This window comes from Lobosporangium transversale (genome assembly GCF_002105155.1).
Source record: "Lobosporangium transversale strain NRRL 3116 chromosome Unknown BCR41scaffold_10, whole genome shotgun sequence".
Taxonomy (NCBI): Eukaryota; Fungi; Mortierellomycota; class Mortierellomycetes; order Mortierellales; family Mortierellaceae; genus Lobosporangium; species Lobosporangium transversale.
The window spans coordinates 858,100-880,984 of NW_019028988.1; the positions used below are offsets into that span (position 1 = coordinate 858,100).

A 22,885-nucleotide genomic window follows, 5' to 3' on the forward strand; every position below is an offset into this window, starting at 1 on the left:
GCTAATGCTGTAGTGGCGACCAATAGTAATTTAAATGATGATATCAGTCCTTCTACCCTATCTACTACCGTTAGTACCACTAACATTGCAGGAACTACGGCAACAGCCTGTCAGCGAACAATTGACATGACCTCAGAGGCCATCACGCAGGGTGTGTCGGCGAATGCTTTTCCAATGTCACCTATTGGTCAGGAGTTCGCATCTCTGAATATTGCTACCCCAGAAGCGGAAAGAGTTTTCAATTCACAAGCGTCAATTTCGCCTTTGTCGCCATTGTCTAATGAAGCACCACCAGCTATGTCATGCATTGAAGGAGAAACTCCAAAGCTGCAGCAGCAAGTTGATCAGTGGGCATTATTTGTGGATCACTGTGATGTTCCAAAGACCGAGGACAATATGGGTATCGGTCGTCGGAGTATGGAGATATCTATGTCTGGACTTAGTGTTAGTGATGAACTCAAAGGGGTGATTTCTCCATTGGAACATTTGTCTGTGGCTCTTCCAGATACAGAGATCGCTGTTGTATCTGCAGAATCGAATATAAACACTAGTACTACTGTTGCTACTACCGCGACGGCTCCAATTGTTCAAGAGGGTCAACAACACCATCATGATCCAATGGAAGAAATGGCAGAGTCTCAGCTCATATCAGTAACAAGTTTGGTTGTAAAGGAGGAAATTGAAGCGGAGAATTTCATTGGATGGTCACTTTGTGAATGAACAAAGGGTGACGGCCGCGATGTAGTTTAATTGTAAGCTGGATATGGCCTTTTGGCGATATAAATGGAGCATGAAAGAGCACATTATATTTGTCATACAAAAAAAAAATTACATACTTCCTCATATATATACAAGCACAAAGCATTGCCAACAATTTGTAACCATACACTTTTTTTTTTAATTCCTAAAATAGTTTTTTTTTTTTTTTTTTTTTTTTTTTACATTTCTTTTTTTTTTATATATTTATTAAAGCATCATGTTTGCAGACGTTGTTTACATCATGGTCTCACAAGCATCCCTGGACAAATGCTGTGGTGATTGATTATTGGCTGGATCTTGTTGCAGATATGACAATGTCTACACGTGATGGATATGAGAAGGTGTAGGGATGTGGCATTCATCATCCGAGTTTGGACATCTTGACGCTATTTCTATTCATTAGCTTTTTGTCAGGATGTCTGAAATGCATGGGACAGAGAAACCATGGGTAAGTCCGACAATAGGATCGCCACAATTAGGAGGAGTTTGTACAAGCACTCTTGCTGGTTCAACCCCAGCCGGTGTCGCGCAAGGACAACCGGACTTGGACTATGACTTCAACTCGACTTTGGGAGGTTCTGTCTTGGCAAGTAAACATGAGTCAAGAGATTTAGCTAGTACCAATATCAGAGAGAATACTTTAGAATCACTTGAAATCCACGATGGCTACAAACAGAGTGATCAACAGCAACAGAAGCATGGATCTGTAAAACAAATTAAGGAAGCAATGGAAGAGAGACCGAGCCACATTCAGCGTAGCATTGATCGCGAGAATGTTGCTGCTGCTGCTGCTGCTTCTGCTGGTGCTGCTGCTACAAATAATGCAAATACTGGAGGTGGCATTCGACCGTGGCTCCTGATCTTGATAATTTCTGTGGTGCAAATGCTTCTCTCATCGATGCTGCCATCCAATGGAGTAGTTAATGCATCATCCGATCAAGTAGGGGATCCCAGAGGCGGTCGCGGTGGAACAGAAGGAAACGGGAATAGAGGAAATAGCCATCAAAATGGTGCGGAAGGAAAAGGAAGAGATTATAACCGACAGTATTTCCGACAATGGCCTCCGATTTCCGATATCAAAACAGCAGCTGGAACAATTGTGACGGAGCGAATGACAGAATCACGTCGACTACAACTTCGCGAGGAGGCTAAGAAGATGTTCATGCATGGATATCAAGGATATTTGGATTATGCGTTCCCAATGGATGAGTTGAATCCAGTGGCCTGTTCAGGACGAGGACCAGATCGAGCGAATCCAGATAACATTAACATCAATGATGTATTGGGGGATTTCTCATTGACCTTGATTGATTCATTGGATACATTGGCAGTGATGCGAGAATTCGAGTTGTTTCAGGAAGCCATTGAGAAGATCAAGAAATATGTGCGAGATTTCGATAGAGACAGTCGAGTTCAGGTGTTTGAAGTGAATATCCGAGTGTTAGGAGCGTTATTATCGGGTCATTTGTATGCAACAGATCCGAAATTGTCAGCGCACCAGAGTCAAAGCCAATATCAAAATGTAAAAAGAAAAAAATACCAGTATCAAGGAGAGTTACTGAGAATGGCAGAGGATCTTGGAAAGAGGTTGATTAAGGCGTTTGAGAATACACCGACGGGATTACCATGGCCTAGAGTGAATTTGAAGAGAGGAGTGTTGAGAGAGGAGTCCATTGAGAATTGTGTGGCAGGAGCAGGAAGTTTATTGTTGGAATTTGGAGTGTTGAGTCGACTCACAGGTGACAAGAGTTATGAGGTAAAAAGAGCATTGGACTGTATATATTTGTCGTTTAAATCAGTTGTGACATGTATTGATTTTTTTTTTTATATGACCTTGCTTTCCTTCTCTGTAATAGGAAGCAGCAAAGAAAGCACTTCATGAACTATGGAAACGGAGATCAAAGATTGGATTGATGGGGAACACGATCAACATCAGTACAGGGCAGTGGATGTCGTCAATGACAGGAATCGGTGCTGGCACAGATTCCTTCCATGAATACTTGATCAAATCATATGTCCTTTTTGGAGATGAGGAGTACTTTGTGATGTATGAATCCGCACAGGAGGCAATCCGACGGACATTGTTGCATGACTCCAAGTATTTCTACAAGCATGTCAATATGGAGGATGGGACACTGATGGCCCATTGGGTTGATAGCTTATCGGCTTTTATGCCAGGTGTCCAGGTAAAACTAACCTGGTTAAAATGTGAAAAAAAAAAGGAAAAAAACTAATAGATCATCTATCGTTGGTAACTAATATATAAACATTTTTTCTTTTATAGGTACTAGGAGGCGATCTTGAAAGTGCAATCAAAAACCACTTATATTATTATAATATTTGGCGTAAATACCAAGCTATTCCAGAACGCTTCGATTTTGTACAGCAGACGGTCGCTATCGCCAATTATCCCCTACGCCCTGAGTTTATAGAATCAACCTATTTTCTTTATCGAGTAAGCTATCATACTTCTATCATTGTTTTTCTTTTTATTTTCATCTGCTTATCCCTAGGCCCTGGAAACATTGACAAAAACACTGTTCACCTTTTTTTTTTTTTTTTTTTTTTTTTTTTTTTTCTTGTTTGTTTGTTTATCAATTAATAGGCAACAAAGGATCCATTCTATCTCGAAGTGGGTGAGATGATTCTTCGTGATCTACAGGCATATACCAAGACTAAATGTGGCTGGGCATCGCTTAGAAGTGTCGTTGATAAGAAACACGAGGATCGAATGGAAAGTTTTGCACTGTCAGAAACAATCAAATATCTTTTCCTACTCTTTGATGAAGAGAATATCCTTCATCATGAGCTTAAAGATTCCAATTTTGTGTTTACAACCGAGGGACATATCTTATATTTGGATATAAAATATCTCAGCCCGAATTCGAAGGATCGTGTAGTGGAAAGTCAGATGTCTACATCAAAACCAAACTTTATCTCTAAGGCAGCGCAGTCAGTAGTAGCGGCTATTTATGGAGAGCATGCTCACAGTAGGCTTGTCAAGACAACGCCTACGGCAGCCGCATCAGTAGCAACCGCAGCACCTGTCTGTAAAGCTTATTGTGCACCGGAGACATTCCTGAAGAGCATAGTCTATCGACCAGATGCAGATTTTGCTCGACAGATGGTAGGCGCGCGTGAGGATATTCGAGATATATTAGAAACGGATCCTAAAGGGTATTGCGAAGTTCCGACCCTAGATGTGGAGCGGGTGATTGTAGAGTTTATAGGTCCTCCTAAGAAAACTATCTTCGACCTTAATGATAATTATGAAGAGAATACTGATGACCATACCAAGGAGCCACCTATCAAGGCTGCATTATCATCAGATGAGCTCAAAGACCCGATGGTGATTCCAATCAAGAAGGGTGTGTTTGTCAACAGAGTTGTGGGTGTGAAGATGCACATCCAGTATGATAGCGCGCAGAACGGATACCGAGCTGTCAAAGGTCAGTGAATAAACGGGTAAAGTTTTAGAAGTCAAGACCGCATACACTTTGAGCATAGCCTTATCGTTTTTACCTTCTAATTTTGTTGTCTACTTACCTACCTCTCTCCTTCCATCCCCTCTCCTACATATAGTGGAAGACTATCCTCTAAGCTCAAGTTGTAGCGTGTATGTTGAGCAGTCATCAATGAAGCCACTTTGGGACTCATATCAACGTGCACAGGCTGCTCACTTACGTCTGTTCAAGGTCCAGCCATCGAGTGTAGATGGAATGGTGATTGTAAAGGACTTGTCAATTATGCCTGCCCAATTTGGGACTTGGCGGCCTAGACTACTGGATTATAACCAAGCAGCGACATACAATACTTATGAGACAACATTGAAAGACTACCAAGTGGAAGAGGAGATCTCTTTTCAACCTCGATGGGACCGTGAGCAAGAGGATACATATCAACGACAACAGCAGCAACAGCAGCCTTTATCCGTGCCTCTTCATGGTTCCGCCACATCAGCAAGAATGACGAGTAAGAGGCGCTTCCCAACAAAGAGATTCGCCAGGATAGAAGACAATACTAATGGTTGCCAACCTTATACGACAGCTCAATCTAATTTGGTTAAGAATAAGATAGTGGCGGTAGATCGAGGTGGTTGTCTTTTTATTTTGAAGGCCTACTATGCACAGGCTGCTGGAGCACACAGTATGATTGTGATCAACACAGACGACAACGCGTTTGTAATGACAGGTGCGAATGCAAACAAGTCTTCAAGCTCTTCTTCATCGTCAGCTCCTACTTCTGAAAGCAATGAATCATCTGAACCACAAAAGAGTCATGACCAAGAGATCAATGATGACTTATTGCTAGGGGATAATATCCATGATGATGAAATTGATATCCATGTTGTGATGGTTGGCCATTCTCAAGGCCAACAATTATTGGAATGGATTCAAGAGGAGAGTCTTAATGATCCATCGATGAGTTCTGACACGAATGTAATCGATATGGATGCAGCACAGGAGCAAGAGCAGAGACAACCGGCGCTGGTGTCAACGGTCGTAATGGCGGGAATTGTACAGCGCAAAGTCAGCAAAGAAGAGATGGCGAATGCACGCTTATCTTATGATGGTCTGCCGATTGTCAATATTATTCCCGTTAGTATTCCTAATGGACACCTTTAAACATAAAAAAATATTACTTTACAAATTTTATTATATACCGTGTTATATTGGCACGAACAACCGTAATTTACTACTGTTGAATATTTACAAGAAACGGAAAAAAAGAGTCGAAGAATGACACGAGACATGATCTCTTGCTCTTTTTTTTTTTTTTTTTTTTTCTGGAAAAGAAATCAGATCGGTAAAATGCTTGAATAAAGTTGGTTCAGTCTGGCCGTCGTAAACAAATTCAAAGGATTCGCAGTGGATGTTTGGGTTGTGCGATTCTTCTCATAATCTTCTTTGATTTTGGAGACTAACTCCTGAAATAAATCTATGTCCTGGTCACGAATATTGGTGAATGCAACAGCTGCTGTTTGCCTCTTGTGAATGAGAGTCCCAAGACGAAGCTTTCCATCCACGATTGCAACGGGGATATGGTGTTTTCGACAGAGTGCAGGTATATGAAGAACAAGATCCACAGGGTCGGTATCATAGGCTAACATGATGAGAGTGGCTTTACTGGTCTTGATAAGATCTTCAATATGATTGATGCCAAACTTGAGGAAGTAAGGTTTGTCTTTGTCACTGCTATGTTTATCGGAGGATGACGGGATGGAAAGAGTCGAAGAAAAAGAAGGATCTTGAACTACCTCATTCCCATGCTCAAAACCTTCGCCTTCTCCTTCTTCATGTCCTTGTCTTTCATTGCCACAAGTTTTTAGACTTATATCAGGTCTGCTGATCAATGCCTCATTGTTTATAAAAGTTCCTTCCCTTTGAGGGCTTTGTGTAAAAGATTTATCGAGCAGCTTCAAGCGACTCTTTTTTTGAGCTCGAGTCTCAGGACAGTATTGACTTGCAAATTTATACAATTTTTTGGCGATGGATTTATCCAAAGGACGTGTAAATTGCTTGATTTCAGGGTTCAATTTTGGGAACATACCCATATTGGCGAGTTGCATGCGATAACGACGTTCCCGATCACGAGCTGTATCAGGAACTTTTGGAATCCGAACATTAGTAGCAGAGCTATTCTTGCTTCTGCTCTTACTGCTGCTATTGCCGTTGCTACTGTCGTTGTTTTTTATTCTTGTAGAAGGGCAAGGATCATTGCAATAAAGAGCTGATTTGATTGCCTTGGGCTGGAATCAAATAGAAGACGCGTCGTGTTAGCATGAATGATGCAATACTCGAGACAGGAAGAAAATAAAAAGCATACCATTTGTGTAAATCGCAAACGAAGCTTGCGCGGAATTATGAAAGGAACAAAGCATAGGCTCGTCACCAGCCTGTGTGGCTTATGTGTATTGCATTAACGCTGTTGGTTTTAGTTTTAGTCACGTGTAGAGGGTTCGCCACCAACTATTTAACGAGCAACAGCTCAGGAAAATCTGGCTCCTTGTTCCTTATTTTTACACAAGAGCCATTTGAGTACTGACTGTTCTCGTCCAGGTAAAGAGCCCTCACAACGTTCGTCGTTAGTAGCCATAGATCATTAAAGGTTCCTTATTTTTACACAAGAGCCATTTGAGTACTGACTGTTCTCGTCCAGTCTTCGAGTAGTGTGTGTGTGTTCTTTTATTGTGTTAGAATTATTTATCTATCAGCTGGAAGTGACCGGCTTCATAATCCACCAAAACGACCTAAATCTCCTACCACATCTGCCCCTAAATTTTGCAACAATATTTCTGGTGATCTACGCAGGGGGTGGCAGCTACAATGTCTTCCAATTTATCGATTCTTCTTACCATGATCCCGAAGTGGCCGTCGGCAGAGGCTGAGGGTCTAACCGCCGCGACATGGATCAGCGATTTTGGAGGTGTTATCGAAGGAGAAACCCTGAGCAACAAGTTGATGTTCGTCGAGAGGCAGGCGACAGGCAAGATCCAACGCTGGATCAGGCGCTGGAGGATGACAAACAAGACGAATGGTGCCTGGAGCCAGTTCGTCAGCGATTTCATCATGGAGGCCTCTACCCCTAGAAGCCAGGATGTCACCCTGGACGAGTTGCATTCTATTAAGCAAGGAGAAGATGAGACGACAGCCAACTATGTACAACGAATGAAACTTACCATGGAACTCCTCGACCCAGAGTCTGGTTGCGACGCACAGCCGTACAAGATCCCAACAGCCACCGAGCGTCTACTGGCGTACAGATTTTGCAAGGGTTTGAGGCAAGACCATCCTTTCAAGGTCAAGAACAAAGAAGCGCCTGCGACCTTGAAGGAAACCTTCGAATCAGTGACACAATTGGTTGAAGGAAATCGTTGGGGCATTGACACCACTGAGAGCCGTGTCATAGCTCGCAGCAACGCTGAGCATGCTGCACCAATCGAGACGAATGTTCTGCTTGGATCGACCCTAGTGCCGAGGACGCACTACTCTGGCTTCCTAGCGGACTTCAAAGACGACAAAGAGAAAGTTAATCAATTAAGCGTAGACGAATTAACAGACATGTTCGGAGCCTGGACCCTTGCTGCCGAGGAGCGAACTCCGGAGGCGCGAATCGCTCAGACTATCTCAAGAATGAGCCCGGCTGTAGCGAGGCGAGTGTTTGGTTCCTCTGAATTGGCCAAGCATATTAGAGTGGAGGCTAGACCTAATGCCGTGCTCCAACCCGCCGAAGTTCGAAGTCAGCAGGCTATCCCTATGGCCCGTAGAACCTGCCATAAATGTAATCAAGAGGGGCACCTCTTGTCGTTCTGCCCATTGGTGGAATGCTTCCGATGTGGCGAGCGAGGCCATACTTCGAAGGTTTGCACTAAGGAACAAGGAAGCCCCGCCACAGGCGCCAATAGCGTCCCATTGGCCACTCAAACTAACTCCTCGCTAAGAGTGCAAAGTTTAGAAATCTCCGCCACTAATGTCGCCCAATCATTTATCACGACTAAGCCACAGCGATTAAATTCGACAGGTGCCCAGCGACGTCGCAGTGAGAGGACAGGCACTCCTGCAGGTCCATCGTCTCAACGAAGAGAGGAAACGAGAGGCACTACTCCACCTGTCCGAGGAATGCAGTGGGAGGCTGAGGCATCCACTAGTAGTGCGCAACCTTCTGGGGACCCCCACTTCCAGACAGTGACTTTTGATGACAGAGCGGTCGACGGGCGAGAGAATAATGTTGCAGAAGCTCCAAATGCGACGCCAAAGCGTACCAGGAAGCGCGTCATTCCTGATCCAGTGTTCGTTGATGCGGTCGAAGGATTGAATTTTGATTTGGCCACTCACTCCAAGTACCGTGGAAAGATGGCAGTGCAACTCAAGGCAGCTGTTACCGAGGCCTGGGCCCGCCATGCCCCTCCAAGAAGAAGCAAGCCTAAGAGGAGTCAGTCAGCAATAGCTATGGCCAGGAACGTTCAAGGTGGCAAGGGTGATGTCACGACCGTCACCGCCTTGGGACGAGACTTCAACAACGCCGTTATTGATCCAGGCAATGACCATACTATGATGGCCTACATGTGGCAAACGCACTCGGACTGAAGTTAGAGCCTGCTACTCGTGCGGTGCTATTAGCCCATGGGTCCTTCCAGAAGCTTGCGGGCCGCACAAGACCTATCGATATTTATGTGTCCGGGATCCCCTTGAGAATGTCGATGGGAGTGATCGACTGTAAGGCACATATGACTTCCTCCTTGGCGATGACTGGCTCAAGGCGCTGAAAGCCAAGGCTGATTGGAGCAACGGTATCGTGTACTACGTGGAGAGTGAGGGAAGGACTATCACCCTTGGTGGCGGTCTAAATGTTCGCGCCTCAACCCCTCAGCCTACGACATCAACGTACTTGTCTGATGAGAGCGATGAGTATGATGATGAGTACGACGACTATGAGGATGACGAATCAATCTACGAGACGGAAGAATCCGATGCTGATGCAGGGTACAGAGCCTTGAGAGTGAAGACAATAGAGGTTGGTGACCCGGATCTGCAGGCGATGACCGCAAGAGTGTTCTCTAGCAAGATACAGTGCGAGAATGACGATGCTCGCGTAAAAAGGCAGCCGTTCGCGGTTGACGGAGTCAACGTGGACATCAACCCAAATTTGTCCAATGAGCAATACGGACAGATTGTGGAGTTACTTGAAAAGAATAAGGACAGGCTGACTACCAACCTTGAGGACCTCGAAGTGACGTCTATTTTAGAACATGAGATCAACATTCAACCAGGCGCCAAGCCAGTGTACGTAGGATGGTGCAAACGGTACTCGCCGAAGGAGCTTGACTTCCTTAAGAAGAGTGTTGATGATGAGCTTAAGGCAGGAAAAATCATAGAGATGGAGAGCGAGTGGTGCGCGCCGCTGAGTCTTGCTCCTAAGAAAGACGGATCCTTGCGCAAGTGCGTCGCATACATAGGCCTAAATAAGGTTACCGAAAGGGAGAGCTGGCCACTGCCAAACATCGAGGAAATACTTGACAACTTAGGCGGATTCGAGTACTACAGTAGCCTGGACGGATTTCAAGGTTATTACGTGATTGGCATCAAAAAAGAGCATGTCAAGTATCTTGGCTTCCGTACGCCTTTTGGGACGTTTGCATACAAGGTAATGCCATTTGGGCTCAAGAACGCGCCACATACCTTCAGTCGCTTCGTTAGAAAAGTGTACTCAGACCTTATCGGAAGAGTGCTTGAGGCGTACATGGACGATGTGTGCGTGCGCACGATGACCTGGGGAGAGCATTTGAGAGCCCTCGATCATACGTTTGCGGCAGCTCGCGCAGGAGGAGTCAAGTACAAGACTAGTAAGCTCCATTTCGGGTATGACAAGGTGAAGTTTACTGGCCACGTGGTCGGCAAAGATGGAATTGAGGTCATGCCAGACAAAGTTGACAAGGTCAAGAATTTCACCCCATTACGTAGCAAGGAAGATGTACGTGCATTCTTGGGCTTGACGGGCTACTATCGAAGGTTCGTCGAAAGCTACGCTCAGATTGCAGAGCCGCTGACGAGGCTCCTCAAGAAAGGTGCAAGCTTCACCATGGGTCCTGAACAGGTGGCCGCAGTAAAGGGTCTCAAAGCCAAGTTAATTCAAGCTCCGGTACTTAAGGCTCCAGATTTCGAGAAGGATTGGGTGGTCTCGTGTGACGCCTGCAAATACGCTATGGGCGCAGTGCTAGAACAAGAAGATGAGGAGGGTAAGTTGAGACCGGTCTACTTTTACTCGAAGACCTTTCAAGGAGCCGAACGCAACTACTCTACCTTTGAGCAAGAGTGCCTCGCCGTTGTCATAGCCGTCAAGAAGTTTCGGCCTTACATCCTGGGTAGGTCCGTTGTCGTTTACACAGACCATGCGCCACTCAAATGGTTGTTTTCCAAGACTGATCTGACTGGTCGACCTGCGCGGTGGCAGATGATTCTGTCGGAATTCGAGCTGGTCATTAAGACCAAACCAGGTACGAAGAACGGCAATGCAGACGGGATGAGTCGCATTATGTCGGAAGGAATAGCCACGGATGACATCGATGACGAGGTGCCAGAGTGTCTGAGCCGAAGGGCAGAATCCACAGGAGAAAAGTGGCTGGCGAGCCAATGGTACGCGAACTTCTACATGTACCTAGCCGAGATGAGACTGGAGTTAGAAGACAAAGTTGAAATGAGGAGGATCAAGAGACAGGCATACAGGTTTCGACTGACGAAGGAAGGTGACCTACTGTATAGAGATGCCGACAACAGAGAGAAGAGGTGCGTAGTTGAGGATGAAGTCGAAGGTGTGCTGAAGGAGGCACACGACAAGGGCGGTCACTATGGAGCAGAGTCTACCCTAGCAACAGTTCGTGACGTGTGTTGGTGGCCAACGATGAGACGGGATGTATTCCACTGGGTCAAGTCTTGCGGCCGTTGCCAGCAATTTGGAAGTCGAGTGAAACATAACAGGTTGCATCCTACGGTCTCCGAGTTCCCATTTGAAGTTCTCTTCGTTGACTTGATTGAGAACTTAGTCGAAACGCCTAGGGGGATGACCACCATAGTCGTCTTCACAGATTCCTTCACCAAGTGGACTGAAGCACATGCAGTGGCCAACAAAGGCGCGCAAGGCGTCCTAGCTGTTCTATTTATGAAGATTATCTGTCGGTTCGGGCTCCCTGTTATGATTAGATCGGATGGAGGCCCCGCATTTCGTAACGAATTCAAGACTTTCTGTGACCTCTGGGGGATCAAGCACGTCACTGGTTCGACAAGGCATCCGCAAAGTCAGGGACAGGTCGAGGCGACAAATAAGCTTATCGAGGAGCGACTGAGGAGAGTACTGCCAGCTGGATCTAAGGATTGGGATGCATTCCTACCGAAAGCAGTATTCGACGTGAATTGTCGAGTCGTTAGGAGCACAGGAGTGTCGCCAATGGAAGCACTTATGGGCTACACAGGACAGTCAGCGTTACGGCGACTGTTCGCGGACGACAAGTTCCTCGTTTCAGCAGAGGCACCGGAAGAGAACGATGTAGTCCTAGAAGAAAGCATGGCGAGATTTATCGTAAGAAGAGAGGGAATCCGTGAGTATGCATACTCATGCAAGCTTAATGCCAATGACAGGATGAAACGTTACTATGATCGACGTGTTCGCCCACAATCGTTCGAAGTAGGATCAAGGGTTTACATGTTCAATTTGGATTTCGTCACAGGCTTTGGACGCAAGCTGGAGCCGCGTTGGTTAGGTCCATTTGAAGTAGTCTGGGCGAATGAAAAGGGATCATATGGGATCAAGACGGGTCGAACGCATTATGGCACAAAGGATGGGGTAGAAACAATTAATGGAGACTTCCTCAAGCTCGCAACTCAAAGGCAACGATTATGGGAAGATGATTTTATTGAGAACCTACAGAGAGCTACTGAGAAGAATCCCCACTACGCCGACACCGAACAACCTCTCGCGCCAGATCAATTACACCAGCCAAGTCTGGGTCGGGGGCGGGAGGCACAGCAAACGAAGGCACTCCAATCCAATCTCCACATCCCTTGTCGCCAAGGACAGGTCAAGCTCAATCTCGTGACGCTCCTCAGGCGCAAGTTGCACCTTCCGTGAACGAAGCCTCTCGCGAAGACGCGACTGGTCAGCCAAGCCTCTGGAGAATGCCACCTCGCCGTGAAGAAGATACTTCGCCCGTACGCGTTTCTCAATTGGCTCGTCTATGTCTTGAAAGGCCTCAGCTGACCGCTTATTTAGCTCTCGAGCGGGGGGGGAACTGTCTGGGACTGAGGAGATTCTGGAGAAGACTTCTCCGCTGCAAATGGCGAAACAGAGGAAGGGCCAACCTCGTGGTCAGTAAGGGCAACCACCTCAGGAGAAGCAGAAGAAGGGGGAGTGACAACGACGGCAGGAGCAGGAACAACGGCAGGAGTAGAAGAAGAAGCAGAAGCAGGAGGAGTGGTAGGGGTCGAAGGAGTGATAGGAGAGTGAGAAGTGACAGCAGGACGCGACTCTGGAGACGTGCCCAAAGACAGACTTAAGCTCTTGTCTGAAGAGGGAAGCATTGTCTTGGTGGAAGTGGTTGGTCTTGGGCAAGGAGGAACCTCGTCTTTCTTAATAACAGTGCGGGCCATGATGACGATGAAGTAGTTCAAGCAGGGCAAGGAGGAAGGAGTTGCGAATGAAAAAAAAGAAAAAAAAAAAAAAAAAAAAAAAAAAGGGAATGGAGGAATGAACCAACATTTATGTCCATGGCAACATCATCATGTGGAAGTAATGGCGTGATCACGGATCAAAATGATTGGCCGAAGAAAGAAAATTTTCCTTGGTCGATGCCAAGGCGAACCAAAGGGTGACAAGAACAATGATGCAATGACCAAAATGCGGGGTAGCAAGAGTCAAGGTGGTAGAAGCGCAAACAGCACAATGAGTTTCTTTCTTTTTGAGCTGCGGCTTGGCGGAGCCGAACTTCGCAGCTGGTGGGGGTGTTGGTTTTAGTTTTAGTCACGTGTAGAGGGTTCGCCACCAACTATTTAACGAGCAACAGCTCAGGAAAATCTGGCTCCTTGTTCCTTATTTTTACACAAGAGCCATTTGAGTACTGACTGTTCTCGTCCAGTCTTCGAGTATGTGTGTGTGTTCTTTTATTGTGTTAGAATTATTTATCTATCAGCTGGAAGTGACCGGCTTCATAATCCACCAAAACGACCTAAATCTCCTACCACATCTGCCCCTAAAATTTTGCAACAATATTTCGCCCATAGGCTGAATACTTGCCGCACAGATTGCTTGAGGGTCTTATGTATCTGGTGAGGAATCGGGTGAGCATCATCCTTGACCATCTCAAAGGATTGGCCAAATGCGGTCTCTCCAAAGATGTCAAGCAAGAGTCGCATCATAAAAGAATAAATATTGATCTGGCCAGGTGGAAGCGCTTTAGAGGTTTTGTTCTTCGCCGTCCTCGAACCATCGAGAGTACCATCGATCTCTTGTAGAAAGATACTAATGCATTTATGTATAAGAGGCTCAAGAGACTGAAGGTATTGTAGCCCGAAAGCTGGAGAGACAACCCGGCGCTGTGCCAAAGAGAAGTCACACTTTCGAGTATTGATATGGGTTGTTACAACTCAACTATAAATGACAAGATAGCTCATGAGAGCAAAAAGAGGACAGAGTGATAAACGTACTCGACTCTTATTGAGGCTCTTGTTGCGGGTGAGATTATGTTTTCAATGACCATTGAAATCAAAGAACTGATAATTGGAGCCCTTAGGGTAGTCAGTTGTCAATAAGATCTATCAGAAGAAAAAGGAAAACATTCAACAACCAGATTAGGCTACTTATACTGGCTTCCATGAGGATGAGAGGTTTCGGCTTTGGACAAGCTACACTCAGAAACAAGTGTGCATAAAAGTTTGTCTTCAGATACCTCTCGAATCATGTCTTTATCGGCTACAGAGACAAAATTTGGCCCGACCCTGGTCACCTTTCCATATATCTTATGAAGCAGAGGGAGAATGTAGTGACCCTGCCAGATGATATAATCAGTTCTTCAAACAAGCGTGTAAAAGCGCCTAGCTTGTTTCCTGGGATAGGGGACAAGGGATGGAGGAACGCATTCGATATCATCTAGACCAGACCAGAGTAAGGAAAGATATTAAATAATAATAATAAGTTAATAAATGAAATAAAACAAAATAAAAATAAGAGTAGACTTGCACCCTTACATTCTTTATGCCCTTCGCGATCCATAATGCGAGGGCAATCCAGAGCAAGTTTGTTGGCTTTAGGAGAGATTCGATAGTTGTGGAGTATGTGGCAAAGAGCTTTAAGAAGGGGTCTGTAGAGGGGAAGGTAGCCATGTTAATAAGTGTGGTCTTGTAACCCTGTGGATGAAGCAAGTAGTTGACACATACTATCAAGACCGATGCATTTATAGTCGATCCCCTACATCATGAAGGGCATGCAAGGATATACATTACATAACATTGCTATCGATCAATAAATTTTGTCATCCTTGTAGACTTTTATTCTTAAATAATTTACTGTTTTTACTGTTTGTTAGTATGCCGGTACAAATTTGCTCATGAGTCGTGTCATTCGGCAAGCTTACTCACCCATTATCAAAGCGAGAAAAAAAAAAAAAAAAAAAAAAAAAAAAAAAGAAGCACTGTTTCGGACTGACTTTCAGATAGCCTGTCATATCTCACTAAGCATTTGGAGATGAAACCTTAAACGGTGTTTGTCTGCCGCATGAACAAGATGAATAGTAGAGGATCTAGACATACATCTGCTAGTTAGCTTTAGATGCCAAAAAGCGGATCAGATCGGTCGAGAGCGCACTACCCGCGTGTAAATGAAGATGCTTTGGATTTATTTTTCAGACAAAGTCATTTCAGTCTATACCAGCCTCTGTGTCTCTGTGTCTGTACGTAAAACAAAATCTAATGGCACGTCGGTTTGTTATTAAGACAAGGTTGGCTATATTGCTCATTGCTGGTTTATCGTCTAAAGTCTTTCCAAGGTTGCTACGATGGTGTTGGCAATTTATACTGGTTAGCAGTGACGTGAGAGCTGGCACTAATATGAGTAATGTATAATATGTATACAGCGAGCGATGTGAGCAATACGTTTGAACCCTTAGAGCGAATTCACATATGTGGTCTTGTCCAAGGCCACAATGGGCTTCTTGAACAGTCCACTAAGAGCCCCCCTATCGTTTCGAGGCCACGCTGCATATCCTCGAATAGCTCCGCCATATTGTCACTGGTTAGTTGGGATTCAAACGTATATGTCCAGCGAAGTGTCACGCGGGTCATTACGTGCTTTGCTCTTTTTAGAAACTCCACCTCAGTTCATATGAGGCCGTTCATTTTTAACATCTCTTCCACTTCTTTTTGTCCGTCTTAATGCACAGGGCACAGTCCAACATGGCAGAGCATTTATGGTGTGCCAGCGGCTATAGTACTAGAAAAGAAAGTGATACAGAGTCTTCTTTAGTACAAATCACATGCTTCTTGATGAAGTATCTATGAATACAGTAGGCCGTAAGAGAATTCAATAGCGGCCTCCCTAACCTCGCCATGGGCTCTTGGTAATCAGGCAAAACCGTTGTGCAGAGAAGAATTCATGAGAAGCAAGGATCCACGTGGGTGGGGGCATCAGTGGCTAAAACAATGGAGGATGGTTCTTGATGTTGTTGCCTGCAAAGCTCCAAAAACACGGACGATTTCACTTCTGGAGCTGATAGTGATGGGTGGATTGATGGTGGACTCTACAAGGATTGGCTTTGTTATTGATATTAATACTAATATTGAAACTGATGTTAGTAGTTGTCTATCGGTCAAGCTTGCTATACTCATCCGGACGGCCTCTCGGGACCCAAACAGACATTAGTTCTATAATATGTAAGGCATCTTTTACAAATCCACCGCCGAATGCCCAAAGATGTAGCCTCAAAAACCCTGACACTGTTCTGTTAGCGAATTTGATCCAGCTTCGGATGTAGCTCTCCCCAGAATATGTTGCATCTATAATATATTGATTCCGGATACCAAAGTTATCAACAATGCAGCGTTCCAGTACCTGATGCCGTTCTGACCATGCTTCTGCTCGTTCAGGGCCGAAGAGCGAGCCCAAATAGATTATTCCTTTAGGCATGACTGTAGGTAAGATGGCTCCGCTTTTATAATCACGAGGGGTCATGTTTAGTCGATCAAACACATGGATCGAGCCGATCAACTCCTAGGATGTTACTAATGTCGCATTTTCCATCAGGTCCTTCAGGACTTTGGGCAGAGTATTGACAAAAGTTCAAGAGACGGTCGTCCAAGTGTGGTAACCCGACAATTCATATTGGTGCGGTCGAGTTGCAAAACGTCTCTCTCATTTTCTGGCTCTGCGGAGTTAGTCCTTGTCCTGGTACCTTTATAATCAATATCTTTGTGAAACTCTGACCCTTCCCGATTTACTGTTTCCCATTCCTTAACCGACTCTTCAGGAAGACTCCATAGAATGATGAAAGTCTTTCGAGTCACATGAGCAGTGCTAAGAGTAAAGTCCGATCCAGATATTCAGTCAGTCGATGTGTTGTCTCCAAGGCCAGTATGAGGGAAATAATCAAGAAAGCGCTCTTGATCTGCAGGAATGCGGGTTTGGAAAAGGGTTTTGTTGCCTGTTGCCTACGACTGCTGTTGTTAATGGAGAAGAGAGATCTCCTGTCCGTGCCATTGCCATAACCTTCTTTAAGGAGTGGAAGAGTAAGAAAAGGGATCCATTCTATTCGGACGAGTGATATTGTTGGATTTATCATAGTACACATAGGCCATAAACTATAAAGCGAGTAGCAGCTCAAGGAACTCTGGTTCTTTGTTGCTTCTTTTGCACAAAAACCATTGAAGAACTGACTGTTTTTTCTCGTTCAGTTTTGTATTATGTTATTCTTTATATGTGTTCAAGTATTTTCCTGTCTGTAGCTGGAAATGACGGGTCTCACAACCTAAAAGACCAAACCACCTATGCAATCAGCCCCTGAACAGCCCCTTTGATCCGGGTGCAGAACAGAATAAACGGATTGCAATGCATGAATGTCGGATAAAAGCAGCATTCATCCCATCTATCTAGTCAATTCGAATAACATCTCCTTTTAAATCGGAGTTTTGCTTTATTCATTTCCGTCACTTTGATATTTTCTTTCAAACTGACTACTAACAAGGCGCGCTGGCCATTCACATTTGCTTCTGAAACGAAGGAGAAAAGTCAAAGAAATGAATAAAACTACTACTAACAAAATAACATGTTAGCTTCAAGAAAGACTATCGTTATCGAGCAGCAGCAGCTGGCACTATCATGGATCCTATCATTGTCCTTGCTTTATTACTGGGATCGCAAGCGGAAGGGCAGGTGCAGGATTTATGGTCGCATATGGGGGTACAGTTGCCGCTGGCTCTACTTGTGTGGTGTTCTAATCCATTGGCGCACCTGGACTAGGAGCAATTGAGGCGGCTGTCTCTGCGGTGGCAGGAGCCACTCTGATCATAGGAACCATAGCAATGGTTAGAACTTTAGCGGATAGTCAAGGTGGTGTAAAAGCTGCAGTATCGCTTGGTGCAATCAAAGTTGCAGTTGGAGCTTCTTCAATGGTTTCTGGAGTCAGTGCAGCAGGAGCAGCAGGATTGGATAAGGCCAAAGCCTTATGCAGAGCGACTTCCACGGCTTCTGGAGTTGATGCAGCAGGAGGAGTGGCCTCAGTAGCTTCTGAAGCCAATGCTGTAAGTATTACAGGATTCAATAAGGCCAAAGCCTTACTCAGAGCAAACAAGAAGGGAGTGATGTGCTGGTTTTTTTCAAAAAAAAAAAAAAAAAAAAATTGCGATTAAGGTGGGCAATAGTCTATGATGAAGTCAGCTCTTCAAAAAACAAAATAAAATGACCCCATTAAAATATACAATCGGGCAGGTTCACTGGCAGATATACTTACGAAAAGGCCTCTGATCGTGCCATGAAAAAATAAAACAGTAATGTTTAAAGTAAACAGATAAAGATCAACATTGGCGAAGATATACCCTTTGTTTACCAGGGACGGGTCAGACACTACGTTTCACGTTCCCTAGTAACGAGTGACAGAGCTAACCTTATTTTAAGAACAAACCCTAGCTTTAGTTGGGTCAGAATGTTTCTCGGCAGTAATTTCACGAACAGACACAGAGAGACAGAGGCTGGCATAGACTGAAATGGTTTTCTAAAAACTAAAGCATCTTCAGTTACATGCGAGTAGCACCCTCTTAAACAGGTCTAACCAGTTTTTCCGGCATCTAAAGTTAACTAACCAGAATACAGAAAATGCAGCTACATGCCTGGATCTTCTGCTGCTCACGCTGTTCATGCGGCAGACAAAGTAAAGCAGACACCGCTCAAAGTTTCATCTCCAAATATTTAGTGGAAAATGCCGGTCTATCTCTTAGGGTCGAGGACCACATTCCGAAATATGGTCATCTCTGAACGGAGTCAGTAATTTTTTTTTTATTTTTTTTATTTTTTGTTTAGACATGAGTAAGATGATGTACTAAGAGGTGACCTGGCGAATGACACAGCTCATGAACATATTTGTACTCACATACTAACAAACAGTAAAGCAGTATATTATTTAAGAGTGTCTACAAGGATCATATAATTTACTGATCGATAACAACGTTATGGAGCATGCACCCTTGCATGCCTTCCATGATCTAGAGCACTAACCTGCGTTAACTATAAGTGCGTCGCTGCTGAAGAAGTTGGAATATATATAACATCTTTCTTATTTGTGATTTAGATCAACTGCGTACTTATTTCATTCATAAATTTACAAGGCCACATTTATTAATATGGTTATCGTCTCTTGTGCCACTGCACTGGCAAGTGCCTTCGTAAGGCTCTTTGCCACATACCCTACGACTATCAAATCTCTCCTAAATCCTACAAGCTTGCTCTGGATTATCTTCACATTATGGGTCGCGAAGGGCATAAAGAATGTACTAGTACAAAGCCTACTGTTGTTTTTTTTTATTACATATATTTTTCTGAAGGGAAAATAATTGATTCATATCTATCCTTATCTAGATGATTTCAAATGCGTTCTTCCATCCCTTGTCCCCTATCCCAGGAAACAAGCTGATCGCTTCTACACGCTTCTTTGAGGCGCTACTCTCCCTATCTGGCAGGGCTCATTACTGCTTACCTCTAACCCATAAGCTATATGGAAAGGTGGTCAGGGTCGCGCCAAATATTGTCTCTGTGGCCGATAAAGACATGATTCGAGAGGTAAATGAGAATGAATTGCTATGCATGATTAATCCTCGGTGTAGCTCGTCCGAAGTCAAAATTTTTTATCCCGAATGAATACAGTGAAAGTAACCTGATTTGGTTGTTGAATATTTTCCTTCTTCTTCTGATAGATCTTAGTGACAACTGACTACCCCAAGAGCGCCATTTACCAAGTCTTTGATTTTGACGGGCATGAAAACCTATTCTCAGCCCGCAACAAGAGCTTCTATAAGAGCCGAGTACGCTTACCACTCTACCCTTTTTGCTTTCATGAACTATCTTGTCATATATAGTTGAGTTGTAACAACCCTTATCAATACTTGAAAGTATAACTTCTCTTTGTTCACAGCGCCGACTTGTCGCTCCAGCCTTCGGCCTGCAATACCTTCAGTCTGTTGAGCCTCTTATGCATAAATGCATTGATGGCCTTCTACAAGAGATCGATGGTACTCTCGATGGTTCGAGGACGGCGAAGAACAAAACCTCTAAAGCGCTTCCACCTGGCCAGATCAATATTAATTCTTTTATGTTCCGACTCTCACTTGACATCATCGGGGAGACCGTATTTGGCCAATCCTTTGAGACGATCAAGGATGATGCTCACCCGGTCCCTCACCAGCTAGAAAAGACAATCAAGCAAATGATGCAACAAACGTTCATTCCATGGATGAAATATATAGACCCATTCGATTTTTCTTTTAGAGATTTTGGTGCTGCTTGTGTCAAGCAGCGTAAGGCTAGTGGAGAGGCGGGGCGTCGTGTAGACCTGCTACAGTATCTGATTGACGCACAAGCCAAAGGGAGAGAGGACAGTAATGGCGGTAGCAAGCATGAGGACATGGCTTGTGAGGAATTTACAGATAAGGTTATCGGAATTGAGGCATGCGTTTTCCTGTAAGTTGAAGTGTAAGACCACAAAATACTACTTTGCCCCAAGGCATGACCCGTGTGCCCAGTAGGTGAAACAGAAATGAAAATTGAACTATTCATTTTATTTTGACTATTCAGGATCGCTGGAGCAGATACCGCACACAGTGTAATGACATTTACGCTCATGTTCTTGATCAAACATCCGGATAAGCTGATCAAGCTGAGATCAGAGCTTGACCTCGCAACCGCTACTAATCCCTGTGGATCTCTACCTACTTATGAGCAAATCCGCAAGCTTCCATATCTGACAGGATGCATCAACGAGTCCATGCGACTCCGTCCTACTGCCGCTCTAGGTACGGACTAATGAATAGTAACGTATAAATATAAATATAGTTTTAAAATGGTTAGATACTGACAAGCGATCTTAATATTGATCTAGGTATACCACGAGACGTTGATGAAGATGTAGTCATAAATAACTATTATTTTCCAAAGGGAACAAGTATGTAGAGCAGTTGACACGTTTATGCTCCGTATTTATCGCATACCAACTAACTTTTTTTATTTTTTTTATTTTTTTTATTTTTTTTATTTTTTAGCCCTACTTGCGAGCCCATTGCAACTTCATTTGTCAGAGGAATACTTTCCACAGGCGGCCGAGTACATTCCAGAGCGCTGGATTCCTGATGAGTCACCTTTTCCGCCTGTTCAGGACTTTACATATTACCCTTTCTCTGCAGGTAGTCGTGTCTGTATCGGCAAAAACTTTGCAATGATGGAACTGCGGCTGATCCTAGCAACGTTGGTTCTTAGCTACGATATGGAGCTAGTTCCTAATCAGCGCGAGGACTGTGTGCAGTACTTGACGCCATCTCTGGCCACAGGAAGTTATATTATCAAGATGAAGAGACGGCATAAAGAGTAGAATAGTGATCATAGGTTATACATTATAAACCAACTGATGCTTACACTAGTTAGTCAAGGAGAAACAAGGAGCCCATGCCTCCCTCTAGAGCTTTTACAAAGAAGATGCTTTCCAAGGATTTTGTACTTCCGCGCTGATAGCCAATTCACTAAATAATTTAGCTTGAAAAACTCCTGATAAAGCGCTTTTTATCATTGATACTATTATTAAGTACCTCCTTGGACTGGCAATGTGAATACTCTGAGCGTTACTGCAATTATGGTCCTTTCTTCAGTAATGGGACTAGTAATATTAGGGTTTGAATCTGTTCATGCTGAAAAGCCATCACTGTATATGTCGTCTGCTATTTTTTATAACTACCGGAAAATACAAAAAAAAAAAAACTTCTGGGCTTTCAAGTTACTTTAATAGCTTGTTCGTCTGCTTTAGCACGATATACTGCCGCCCTTCTTCTTGACAACGCCTTAATGGGGCCATTGTAGCATTAGACTGAAACCTTGCACCATTCCATTAATATTCTTTTCCAAAGCTCTATACAGCCTGCTGGACATATTTAATGCTTACTGAGCTGTCCCTTGCGGTATTCCTGCATATGCTGGCCAGCATAGTTAGGTGCCTTCCTTCTCTGTTATATTGACTGCTCGTCTCTATACCTTGACAGCCTTTGCAGTATGCTTCAGCTTATGGTTTTGTTGAGACGCAAACCCGCCACTTACCATGCCCCATTCTTCGGTAGGCATCCGCAATTGCTTCTCGTAGCTCTTTAGGTCATGTGAACAGGCCTGTTAATATTACATACAGGTATTTTTGATTGCTCTCTGCTTGACCATTATACCTTTGATCTTTTAAGTGATAGTCCTCTAGCAATCTTTTAACTAATCATTTTAGCTTCGCTCTGGCAACATTGAATTGCGTTCACGCAGGCAGCGTGTAGGAAGCATCTTATTAGCCTGACTCTAGCCTCAATTGCTATTCGAGTGGGCGCCTCTATTCATGTTTATCTAGTAATAGTGGGCTGCTTCAGCTGAAACCCTCCCGGGACAGCTTCCTTTATCCTCCACCATACGCTCTTTACTCGCCAAACGAAGGCTAGATGCAGTTGGTTAAGAGATACTAAGACATCTAGCAGCCTCAAGAGCTGAAGTACCCTTGCATTTCTAAATAGATAACTTTCTTTTGTTCGAGGCATAGGCTTCATATTTCGGCAGAGGAGAGAGGATAGGGAACAAAAAAAAAAAAGATATATAGGTAAAAAAAAAAAAGATCCATAAATGATTAATATCATTACAGTCCTAGGTTAAATACTAAGACTAGATTCCATAAATGAAAGAATGGGTAGAGCTGGGTTTATATGTTTCCAGATGCGAGCTCTGCATCAGTGATAACTATGAACTAGTGACAAATACAGAGATACATTTATATCTTTGCGATATGGATAAGATTTAAGGGCCTAATACTACCAGCGTCATTGCCTTTGCTGAAGAGAAAGGCTATCGTAGCATCTATATTGCCATCCAA

At 44.1% G+C, this 22,885-nt stretch overlaps 4 protein-coding genes across 4 annotated transcripts; 2 read left to right on the plus strand and 2 right to left on the minus strand.

The window, feature by feature from the left end:
* The first annotated feature begins 1,148 nt into the window (after window positions 1-1,148).
* On the plus strand, window positions 1,149-5,403 carry BCR41DRAFT_385170 (glycoside hydrolase). Its single transcript, XM_022027647.1, has 5 exons — window positions 1,149-2,515; window positions 2,616-2,945; window positions 3,044-3,214; window positions 3,365-4,208; window positions 4,342-5,403. Exons 1-5 carry the CDS (start codon window positions 1,175-1,177, stop codon window positions 5,382-5,384), a joined length of 3,729 nt encoding a protein of 1,242 aa, XP_021883470.1. The 5' UTR covers window positions 1,149-1,174; the 3' UTR covers window positions 5,385-5,403.
* Window positions 5,404-5,546: 143 nt separating this feature from the next.
* On the minus strand, window positions 5,547-6,581 carry BCR41DRAFT_349900 (50S ribosomal protein L30e-like protein). Its single transcript, XM_022023562.1, has one exon. The coding sequence runs from the start codon at window positions 6,326-6,328 to the stop codon at window positions 5,558-5,560; it is 771 nt and encodes a 256-aa protein (XP_021883471.1). The 5' UTR covers window positions 6,329-6,581; the 3' UTR covers window positions 5,547-5,557.
* A 9,520-nt stretch (window positions 6,582-16,101) lies between these two features.
* On the minus strand, window positions 16,102-16,470 carry BCR41DRAFT_394485 (hypothetical protein; the record flags this gene model as incomplete). The annotated part of the gene is made up of 1 exon (XM_022028648.1): window positions 16,102-16,470. One exon carries the CDS (start codon window positions 16,468-16,470, stop codon window positions 16,102-16,104), a length of 369 nt encoding a protein of 122 aa, XP_021883472.1.
* A 2,895-nt stretch (window positions 16,471-19,365) lies between these two features.
* BCR41DRAFT_302638 (cytochrome P450) lies at window positions 19,366-21,367 on the plus strand (the record flags this gene model as incomplete). The annotated part of the gene is made up of 7 exons (XM_022020679.1): window positions 19,366-19,566; window positions 19,701-19,808; window positions 19,919-20,027; window positions 20,061-20,463; window positions 20,578-20,795; window positions 20,882-20,944; window positions 21,042-21,367. The coding sequence occupies 7 exons, from the start codon at window positions 19,366-19,368 to the stop codon at window positions 21,365-21,367; spliced, it is 1,428 nt and encodes a 475-aa protein (XP_021883473.1).
* Between the last annotated feature and the right edge of the window lie 1,518 nt (window positions 21,368-22,885).

Coding starts and splice junctions, on each gene's coding strand:
- BCR41DRAFT_385170 (XM_022027647.1), top strand. CDS start 1,175: ATGTCTGAAATGCATGGGACAGAGAAACCATGGGTAAGTCCGACAATA. Junction 2,946..3,043: donor CTTTTATGCCAGGTGTCCAG/GTAAAACTAACC, acceptor TTTCTTTTATAG/GTACTAGGAGGCGATCTTGA. Junction 3,215..3,364: donor CAACCTATTTTCTTTATCGA/GTAAGCTATCAT, acceptor ATCAATTAATAG/GCAACAAAGGATCCATTCTA.
- BCR41DRAFT_349900 (XM_022023562.1), bottom strand. CDS start 6,328: ATGCAACTCGCCAATATGGGTATGTTCCCAAAATTGAACCCTGAAATC.